At 56.8% G+C, this 10,507-nt stretch overlaps 1 protein-coding gene across 1 annotated transcript; it reads left to right on the top strand.

Moving 5' to 3' along the window:
* Window positions 1-235: 235 nt before the first annotated feature.
* On the top strand, window positions 236-10,426 carry HYOU1 (hypoxia up-regulated 1). The gene is made up of 24 exons (XM_065040088.1): window positions 236-446; window positions 629-722; window positions 829-907; window positions 995-1,149; window positions 1,247-1,323; window positions 2,014-2,195; window positions 2,516-2,631; window positions 3,007-3,190; window positions 3,375-3,509; window positions 3,655-3,737; window positions 3,836-3,968; window positions 4,238-4,425; window positions 4,544-4,682; window positions 4,787-4,847; window positions 5,416-5,498; window positions 5,703-5,891; window positions 6,049-6,248; window positions 6,417-6,504; window positions 6,752-6,874; window positions 7,231-7,364; window positions 7,861-7,945; window positions 8,279-8,531; window positions 9,092-9,175; window positions 9,457-10,426. The coding sequence occupies exons 1-24, from the start codon at window positions 377-379 to the stop codon at window positions 9,513-9,515; spliced, it is 2,994 nt and encodes a 997-aa protein (XP_064896160.1). The 5' UTR covers window positions 236-376; the 3' UTR covers window positions 9,516-10,426.
* Window positions 10,427-10,507: the final 81 nt, after the last annotated feature.

Genomic DNA, 10,507 nt, shown 5'->3' with positions numbered 1-10,507 from the left:
CGGGTTCCGCTCGCTGCGAGACGCTCCTCGGCCACCAGGCGGCGCTCACGAGAAACATATGGGCCGCACGTGGTTCCGTTGCCGTGGGTCTGCGTGCGCATGCGTGCGTCGACGTCACCACGCGCGTCCTTCCCTTTCCCCGCCCCGGCTCTCCCGGCCAATGGGCTCGCAGCTCCCGCCGTGCCCGCTTCCGGATGCCCCTGACGTGGCCCAATGGGGACGCGCGGGCCGCCGGGATTGGCGGGCGGGGACCCGGCGCTGGCGGGCGCGCCAATGGGCTGGCGCCGCGTCCGGGCCGGGGGTTGAGCGAGGCGCCGGGGCCGCCGCAGCAGCCGGAGCCGGCGGGCCGGGCCGGGCCGGGCCGAGCGGGAGGAGGATGGCGGCGGCGCGGGGGCCGTGCTGGGCGCTCGCCTGGCTGCTGCTCTGCTGCCGCCTGCCCGCCGCGGGTACGTGCGGCGCGGGGCCGCCGGGGCGCTCCCGGTGCGGCGCTCGGGGGGGGCGCGGGGCGCTGAGCGGCCGCGCAGCCCCCGGTGCTTCGGCGCCTCCAGCCGCCGGCCCCTCCGCTCGGTACCGGGGAGCGGTGCGGGCTCCCGGTGCTCACGGGAGCTTGTTTATTCCCCCGGCGCAGGGTCCGTGGCCGTGATGTCGGTGGACGTGGGCAGCGAGTCCATGAAGATCGCCATCGTCAAGCCTGGCGTGCCCATGGAGATCGTGCTCAACAAGTGAGCGGCCGGGGCCGGGGTCCTGCCCGCCGCGCCGGGGTCCTACCCGCCGCGCCGGGGCTCGGCCGCCTGCTCCAGCTGGTTTGGTTCCTCTCTCTCCGCACAGGGAGTCCCGAAGGAAAACACCTGTGGCAGTTTCTTTGAAGGAGAACGAACGTCTCTTTGGCGACAGCGCCCTCGGGATGGTGAGAGCTCTGGTTACGCCGGCGGTTCCCGCACGCGCGTTCTGCCGCCGCGGCTGTGGCCTGAGCCGGACGCTTTTCCTCCCGCAGGCCATACGCACGCCCAGGGTGGCGTTCAGGTACTTCCAGGACCTGCTGGGGAAGCGGATCGATAACCCCCACGTGCTGCTGTACCGGTCCCGGTTCCCGGAGCACGAGCTGCTGAAGGACGAGAGGAGGCAGACGGTCCTTTTCAAGCTCTCCCAGTAAGCGGCTGGGACTCGCGGGTGGGACTTTGCCCCGCGGGCCTCCAGAGGCGACCCTGCCGTTGCTGTAACTGTCTTTCCTGTCCGTTTCTCGCAGAACCGTGCGCTATTCTCCCGAGGAGATGCTGGGGATGGTCCTGAACTACTCGCGCGGTCTGGCTGAGGAGTTTGCAGGTTGGGAGGACCCAGCTGTTCCTTACAGCGTCTGGGTGGGCGTGTTTGTGCGTTACAGGGTGTGAGTGGAGAGCAATGGTGTCTGAAAACCTCCGCATTTTTAGGAGCAGGATGTCGAGTCCCTTCAGCTGTAAGCAGGACTTGACAGCAGTCACATTGTTGTTTGTTCCTAATGTGATGCAAGTTTGGGGTCTTCATCCTGGTTTTGGGGACAGGCAGCCCAGATCCCACCCAGCCTTGCAGCAAAGGAGCCTGACTGGCAATCTCTGTGCTGTGTTGCTGGTGGAATAGCACAATGACAAAAACTGGGTGTGTTTCATTGACCGATTGGACCCTCGTCCTGACTAGGAGGCTACGTGCTGTTTGCTTGGCAAAACCCAAGTCAGTCCCGAGAGCTTTTACTCTGGAGGGGGAACTCAATCCAGTAATAAGGCTCCACAAAGATAACGGTCCTGGAGCATTTGAATGTATCCTAATGTGCGAAATAATGATCAGTGGGCACGTGGCTTTGTGAGAATCTGCAGAGTGAACTTGGTCTCAGCAGGACACAGATAGATTCATCCCTAACGATCCCAGCCGCTCTTGCTGCTTCAGGATTGTGTTCTGTACGAGCGTTCCCTCGGGCTCTCTGCCTTTGCGATGGTTGTGACAAGTCCTGACGGGAGCACGTGTCCCCTGCGCCTCTTGCAGAGCAGCCCGTCAAGGACGCGGTGATCACGGTCCCTGCGTTCTTCAGCCAGGCGGAGCGCAGGGCGGTGCTGCACGCCGCGCGCATGGCCGACCTGAAGGTGCTGCAGCTCATCAACGACAACACGGCCGTGGCGCTCAACTACGGCGTGTTCCGCAGGAAGGACATCAACGCCACCGCGCAGGTGAGCGCTGCGGGGTCCCGCAGAGCTGCCTGCCTCTTGGTTCCAAGCCCATCAACTGGGGAAAACAATAGCGAATTATTGAAGAGGAGGAAATGCTTTGTTTTCTGACCTATGAGATGACTGAAAAAAGTTTTCTGGTCGCGCGTGGCCCCGAGCATTTAATGTGCTCAATCAAAGTACAAGCCCTGTCTTTACAGTTCAAAGCTGGTCTAGGGAGCAGAGTCTTGGCCTGTATCAATCTTGGGAAGCCGTGCATTCTTTCTTTATTCTGGTGGGATGTCGGGGTGTTTCTGCTTCACCATCCCAGCTTCTCCTTTCAGAACATCATGTTTTACGACATGGGAGCAGGCAGCACCGTCTGCACTATTGTTACGTATCAGACCGTGAAGACGAAGGACGCGGGAATCCAACCTCAGCTGCAGATCCAGGGCGTCGGGTAGGATTTCAGCGTGAGCTGCGCAAACCCACGGGTCTCAGGGAAGAAACGATTCGGTCACAGTCCCTTCTAACCGCGGAATTTGGCAGCAGGCTTCAGCGCAGTAATTTGGTTGGCAGAGGGGAAATGTCCTTTACCATATACATAAGGACGGTTCCTGCTGAAAGACTATTGTGATGAACCTTTCTTTTCCTTGTTTCACTCTAACGCGTTATTTTTGGAACAGCTGTTGTTCTTTCACAGTCAATCACAGCTAATGGTACCACAGCTAATTTTGACTGCTTGCTGTTCTGCGTATTTGCGAAATAACACACAGAGTTTGCTGCATTTCAGCGGGGTTGAAGTCATCCCCTCTCTGTTCGTTCTTTCGCTCAGGTTTGACCGTACCCTGGGAGGTCTGGAGATGGAGCTGCGTCTCCGGGACTACTTGGCGAAACTCTTTAACGACCAGCACCCCTCCAAGGACGTCCGGCAGAACGCGCGGGCCATGGCCAAGCTGCTGAAGGAGGCCAACCGCCTGAAAACCGTCCTGAGCGCCAACGCCGACCACATGGCGCAGGTCTGACCTTCCCGCTCCGGGTTTCTGCTTTTTTTGTTCCATCCTCTCGTCGCCACAGCCGTGGCAGCGTTTGGATGAGCACACTCAGGTCCTGGGGGTGTTAAGAAAGGTAGAAATTTGCACTTTTTGGTTGGAAAATGCTCTGCTGATCATTTCATTCTGGCTGTTTTTGCCTTGCGGGCAGATCGAGGGGCTAATGGATGACATCGACTTCAAGGCCAAGGTCTCCAGGCAGGAGTTTGAGGATCTGTGCTCCGATTTGTTCCAGCGCGTGCCGGGACCCGTGCAGCAGGCTCTGAGCAGTGCGGAGATGAACATGGTAGGCAGCAGAAAACGCGTGAAGGTGGTGGGACAGACCCGAGTCCCGGCGCGTGCCGGCCTGCCTGCGGTCTGTGGGGCGCCGTCCAAAACGCAGCCGTCCAAAAGCGCTTTCTCAAACCCCGGTGCCTGTTTCCAATCCCCAGGACGCAGTTGACCAGGTGATCCTAGTTGGTGGTGCCACGCGTGTCCCCAAAGTGCAGGAGGTTTTGCTGAAGGCTGTGGGCAAGTGAGTACACGAGGCCCCTTCTCACCTGCCTCCTGTTAACAGGCTGCTGTTCGTGGCAGCGGCTGCCAAGCTGACGCCTGTTGCTTTTCGCTTTGTAGAGAAGAGTTGGGCAAGAACATCAACGCGGACGAGGCGGCCGCCATGGGTGCCGTGTACCAGGCGGCCGCGCTGAGCAAAGCCTTCAAGGTGAAGCCTTTCGTCGTGCGGGACGCCGCCGTGTTTCCCATCCAGGTAAGCCCGGGCTCGCCTGGCTCTCGCGCAGGCGTGGGGCTGTGCCGGGAGAGACGTTCCGGGGGCCCTGGTGGATTCCTCTGAGTGAGGAAGTGAAGCGAGTCTTTCTGCTGCTCTAATAAAGTTATATAAACGTCTGTTGATACGTACTTGCCTGTCCCCCCGTGCTGGCATGAGGCAGCGCAGCCGAACGCTGCAGAAAGCTCTGACGTAAGGTGCTGCAGAAGAAGGCTGCAGGTCCCAAGTCGTGTTTTTGGTTTGTGGCACAGGTGGAGTTTACCCGAGAAGTAGAGGAGGACGACAAATCCAAGAGCTTAAAGCACAACAAGAGGATTTTGTTCCAGCGCATGGCGCCCTACCCGCAGCGCAAAGTTATCACCTTCAACCGCTACACCGACGACTTCGAGTTCTATGTCAACTATGGAGATCTGTCCTTCCTGAGCCAGGACGACCTGCGGTGAGGGGGGTGGAGCATCTGACCGGTCCCCGGCCTCGTGCAGCTGTCCCTTGCTGCGAGTGTGACCTGTTCTGCAGCGTCGTGATCTTACATTTTCTCTCTGCTTTTGTGCCATCAGGATTTTTGGTTCTCTCAATCTCACTACGGTGAGGCTGAAGGGAGTTGGGGAGAGTTTCAAGAAGCACTTGGATTATGAATCCAAAGGAATCAAAGCTCACTTCAACATGGACGAGAGCGGAGTGCTGAGTCTCGACCGGGTACGCGCCCCCGCGATGTTTGTCTGCCAGTGTTCCCCAGCTCGTCCCTCTCTCTGGTGCCGGCGGGCCCTGCGTAAAGCTAATTCTGTGCTCTCCTCTCCAAGGTGGAGTCTGTGTTTGAGACCGTGGTGGAAGACAAGCTGGAGGAGGAGTCCACGCTGACAAGTAGGTGTTGATATTCACCCTGGCTGCTGGGTTTTCCCTGCTGGCGTCTCTGAGGGTATCGCTGCTGTGAGCAGGGCGAGCGGTGCAGGCTTGAGAGTTAAATTAGCCATTACCTGATTGCTCAAAAATACCTAAAAACCCTTTGCAAGTGGCTTCTGGGTGCTGCCAGTGGCTAGGAACTGCTGCACACTCCTAAGGTGACTGCGGCACCCGTGGCCTCTGTGCTTTGCATTGCGCGTTTGGAGTGCAGACCTCCCTACGGAGAGGAGCTGCAAACCTGTGTTTGGAGACGCGGGGATGGCTAATGGAGCCACACGTTGAAGCGTTTTAGCCAAAGTCACACGTTTCAGGGCACGTTCTGGCAGAGGTACAGGCCCCTTGTCCGTGTGTGCAAAACACAAAGCGGGGTCAGGGCAGGATGAGTTGGGAGCGCGTGTAGCTGATCTGCACCTGCGGGGGAGCTCTGTGGTGAGCGTTGTGCTTGTGGGGGCAAGAGCTGAGAGCTGAGGTGACTTTGTTCCTCCTTCGGATACACAATATTCTGGATTTGTTTGTTTCCCATCCGCAGAGCTTGGAAACACCATCTCGAGCCTGTTTGGGGGTGGCGGCCCCGCGCCGGAGGCTGGCGAGAACCTGACGGACGCGGTTCAGGTGAGGCACGGGCCCCGCTGAGGCCGCTCAGCGGCGGCTCACGGGAGCAGAGCTGGGGGTGCCTGGCAGCACGTCGGCATTTCAGACATTGTCAGAGCTGCTTTTTGCTGAGCGTTAGCGTTATCTGTTCTATGAAACACGTGCACGGAGTTTCTATATGAAAACCCTGTTTTGGTTTCCCCTTGACTCACCTGTGACGGCCAGGAGGAAGAAGAGAGCCTGGCAGAACCGGGGAAAGACGAGCAAGGGGAGAAACAAGACCAGAAAAGCGAAGCAGAAGATGCCGGTGAGGAGCAGGGGGAAGAGAAGCAGCCGTCTCCGGGTCAGGCAGAAACCGCCGCTCCGCAAGCGGAGTCGGAGAAGAAGGAAGAAGGCGAGAAATTGGAGTCTCAGGTGAGCGTCAGGTGGAAGCGATGGGACTGTGATTTTGGTGCCCGAGAAGTGGAATTTCCGCAGTGGAATTCTTTCCCTGTTGGCACGCTGCTTTCGGAAAAAGCTGCAAAATCTGCAGTCTGTTCCCTTGCCTGGGAATGTGCTTTATCTGTTATAGGATCCCAAAGAAAACAGAGAAACTGTGAAAGAGGAAGAACCGTCCAAAAGTTCTGGTGACAGCACAGCGACCAAAACAGAAGAAGAGAAGAAGATCAAAGCACCCAAGAAGCAGAAGTTTGTCCATGAGATCACCATGGAGCTGGATGTAAATGACGTGCCTGACCTGCTGGAGGACGACCTGAAAAGCTCGATGAAAAAGTTTGTGTGAAAGGGCTCTGCTGGGCGAAAGTTCTAGAAAACCAAAGTGAATTTCTCTGAACGGTGACAGCTCAGCAGCGCTGCTGTGCTGAGAAGCTGGTGTACATGACGTGCTGCTCATCTAGCAGCGTTTTCTAACTTTAATTTCTGTTCTCTGTGCATATTTAGGCTCCAAGACTTGACAATAAGAGATCTAGAGAAACAGGAAAGAGAAAAATCGGCCAACAGCTTGGAGTCGTTCATCTTTGAGACCCAGGTGCGGGCGGGCTGTGAGGCCGTGAGAGCTCCCGGGCGCCCGCGTGTCCTGTGCAGCGTGGCTGAGCCGGGGGCGCCGGTCCAGAGCGCCGGCTTTTGTCTTTCGGTCAGGCCTCAGGTTTGGGAGGGCTGGGCGGGAATCCGGCGGGTGCAGCCGTGGCCCCAGGAGTTCGCAGGAGGGTGACCTGGTGGTTTTATGCTCCGTGCTCAGCGGCATCTGACGGGAGCCCCTGCTTTGTTGTTTTCAGGACAAGCTTTACCAGGAGGAGTACCAGTTTGTCTCAACGGAAGAGCAGAGGGATGAAATTTCCAGAAAACTTAGCGAGGCTTCCAGCTGGATGGAGGAAGAGGGCTATGCAGCTGCAACTAAGGTATTGCCGCCTGTAGAGACTGCAGCCCGCTATAGCTGACCGGGAACTGACACCCGGGCTGGCAGGGCATCAGTCCTTCTTGATCCTTTGTGAGCGGGTTCTCGGAAGTTTCTCGCTTCCTCAGTGTGGTATGCGCAGAACAAAATAGGAAGTTCTTCCAGCCACGGGCGCGACTTCAACAGCTTCAGCAATAACCTGTCGATTCCACGTAAAGCTTCATCACGTGGCTCTTTTTGCTGTATCAAAGTAGTGTATTTGGTAGAGACAGACAAAAGCCGCAGCTGTAACTTGTGAGGTTTGCAGTGTTGGACAGTGGGCAGGCTAATTGTCTCCATTGCCGTCTCACCTGTCTGCAGGAGCTGAAGGACAAGCTTTCAGAGCTGAAGAAGCTTTGTAGGAACCTCTTCTTCCGTGTGGAGGAGCGGAGGAAGTGGCCGGAGCGCCTGGCTGCCCTGGAGGGTCTGCTCAACCACTCCACCATCTTCCTCAAGTAAGAGCAAGCTGGGGAAGGGCTTGTGCGGCTGATGGCGTGAGCAATGGCAGCAGAACCTGAGCAGAGGGAGCGTCTGAAACACACTAGTGCTTCTGGAGAGAAGGCGGTGGAACCCCCGCTCGCGAGCGCCTGGTTCTGCAGAACCCGCTGACAGAAGCGTGCGAGCTCTGTTCAGACCTGGGGGCGGGGGGCGTCCAGCGCCGTACACACCGTTTACCAGCAGGTTTTTCCCTCTTGGTCCCGCAGCCTCAGCTTTGTTGATATTCTGTTTTTCTCACCTCACGGTAGCTGTGTGCTGGCTCTGTGTCCCATCCTTGGCATCCAGAGGTGGATTTGGGACACTTGTTTGCTGCAGGTGCAGGAGACATAAATGTAAAATGTACTAATGGGTTGGTGCGTACCGCGCCTGGTTACTACTGGAGCTGTAAACGCCAAGTTGCCACAGTACAGCCTGTTTGGTTTAACAGAAATAAACTTTCTGCTTATCTTTAAGGGGAGCCCGAATGATTCCAGAGTCTGACCAGATATTCACGGAAGTGGAACTGAGCACGTTGGAAAAAGCCATCAATGAAACTACGGTAATAAATGATCGAATTAATCTGGGGAAGGGTGGAGGTTGAAGTTTGGGTTGTGTGAAGCAACAGGTCCTGTACGTTCCCTCAAAGTCACAGACCAGAGCGTGCATGTCTAGTTTGCATGCCACCAGCAAGCCAGTCCATTGGGGTTTGAGGGTTCTGTGTCATCATTTCACCCCGTGTTTGGGTGACTAAGAAAGTGGTGGAAATGTAGCAGAGCGCAGCCTTATCCTGAGTTAGAAGGCCCAGGAGTGGTGACTTTGAAATACTGTGATGTACAGTGGTTCCTGGAAGCAAAAAGCATCCAAAAAACACCTTTTCCTTCCCGTCCCACAGATTTGGAAAAACGAGACACTGGCTGAACAGAACAAGCTCCCTCCTACTGAGAAACCCGTCCTGCTCTCCAAAGACATCGAGCTCAAGATCGCTGCCCTGGACAGGGAGGTGCAGTATCTCCTGAACAAGGCCAAGTTTGCCAAACCCAAGCCCAAAAAGGAGAAGAACACCACGAAAACCGATTCGGGCAAGAACGGTACAGCAGCCTCTGAGACCGAGACCACTATCCCTCCCACGGAGGGGAAACCAGAAGGTGAGGGGCGGTGGGAAGCGTGTACGTGGCTCCAGGTGTGTAATTACCGTGCGCTGGACACGAGTCTCTCTGCCTGGAGTAAAATGGAGCTGAATAAGTGAAGACAATAGTTAACCGTAGGATCAGCGGTCCTTCTCGTGGTTTTCAAAGACAGCGGGGAAGCCGAGGCACGGCGGCGTCCTTTGCACCCAGCCGTTCTTTGGTTTGTTTGTCTGTTTCCTGTGAAGGAACAACAGATATTAACAACTTCCCAGGGCGGTTGGTCCCTGTCTAGTTGGCTGCCTTAGCGGGAGCCACCAGTTGTGCTCGGGGTGTCCGGAGCAAGTGCTCGAGGTCGTGTCCTACAGCAAGGAACCGAACGAGCTGTTGATGAGAAAAGTTTATGGCTTAGATGGACCCCAGGAAAAAAAACAACTCTGTTGGGACACTCAGACCTGCAGTTTTCTGACACTTTTTTAAGATCGCAGGTGCTGGGGCCCCTGTCCTTTGGAATCCTCACCGCGCTCGCCTCTCCTGCGCGTTGTCCCTTGACCTCTGTGCTGTTTCTGCTTTGAACACAGACAAACCCGAGGACGTGGGTCCGGCGGCGGAACCTCCTGCAGCTGAGCGCACAGCGACAGACGCCGAGCCGGGGCCGGACTCTGGTGGGTGCGGGTTTGGCTGACGCTCTGGAGCACGGCGGCTGCAAGCACCAGCTGCCTGGCTGTTTATTCTGCCCGTCCCAGTGCGAGGACAGCGGTTTTCAACCGGCTGTAGTGCCTCCAGCTCTCTGGAGCGGAGGATCAGCCCCCAGAGCGTTCCCTGACTTCTGTACCACAGCCTGGGAGCTTGGTGGAATATTTAATGTGGAATATTTACTTTCAGTGCTGCTTCGTGTGGTGTAAAAACCGCCACAGTGGGTAACTGAGTTTCCTTTGTTACACAGGGTCCAAAAAAGAGAAGACAGAAGCTGGAGGAGAAAGCAGGAAAAACGATGAGTTGTAACAGCCCTGAAATCCCGCTGCTGTCAACATCTATTTATTTCATGGTTACTTTCTTGTTTTTATAATGAACCTGGTTAGTCATGATGTAAATGGAACGCAACAAACAGCCCAGCAACAAAACGGGATAGAGATGTAAATTTTATGTTTTCTTTCTGGGGAATTTGCCGCTACTAACTTAGCAAATTGGGTTTTTTGTTTATTGTTTTCTTACGTGTTGAAAGGTGGCAGAGCGCCCGCCGACAAGTGTCTCAGTTTCAGTGTGGGAGTCGCCACAGTGACTTTTCCGTGGAGAGAAAGCTGTAAAGAAACATCTTAAGCTTTAGGAAGTAATTCTGAACGAAGCGCCGGGGTGACGGGAGCCTGGGCCCTGGTTGTTGTCTGTTCGGTGTCTGTGCCCGTGAGGGTCTCGCGTATGAAGCGCGGTGTCGTCTGATCGGAGTTGTTCCCGGTTGGGTTCGCAGGATGAGCAGAGCGGGAGAGCTTTGTGCTTTGAGATACAGCATCTTGTCCGCAGACTCTGCTTGGGCCGGTCTCGACCTGCAGCAAGGTCTGAAAACCTTGAACTGAACGCGAGAGGAAGATTTTGTGTATAGTTTGCTATAAAACGAAGAGCTCAGAAGCGGCGACACTGGATGGGGAGGAGGACAGGAGAAGGTGTTGGCGCATCCCGCGGTCAGGGCGGGCGCGGTGACGGACACCGGGGCGGCGAGGGCTTCGGTGACAACTCAGCGGCCCCGCTCATCGTCACCCCGCTCGTCCCCGTGTGGTGTGCTCGGGCTGGCCTCGGGGAGCCCCCGTGCCCGCGGCCCCTGCGGCCGGGGCGCACCCCGGTGCCCGAGCACCTGCTGTCGTGCTGCCTTTTGGCCTTTTGGACCGAAAATAAACACCGCACTCCCCGGCGCGCTCTGGAAAGCGGCTCCGTTTGTTGCGGCGGGGGCGGGGGGCGGATCGGCGGCCAATGGGAGCGGCGGGGCGGGCGGATCGGCGGCCAAT

Source organism: Columba livia, chromosome 24 (assembly GCF_036013475.1).
Source record: "Columba livia isolate bColLiv1 breed racing homer chromosome 24, bColLiv1.pat.W.v2, whole genome shotgun sequence".
Taxonomy (NCBI): Eukaryota; Metazoa; Chordata; class Aves; order Columbiformes; family Columbidae; genus Columba; species Columba livia.
This window is presented reverse-complemented; position numbering and strand designations above follow the sequence as displayed.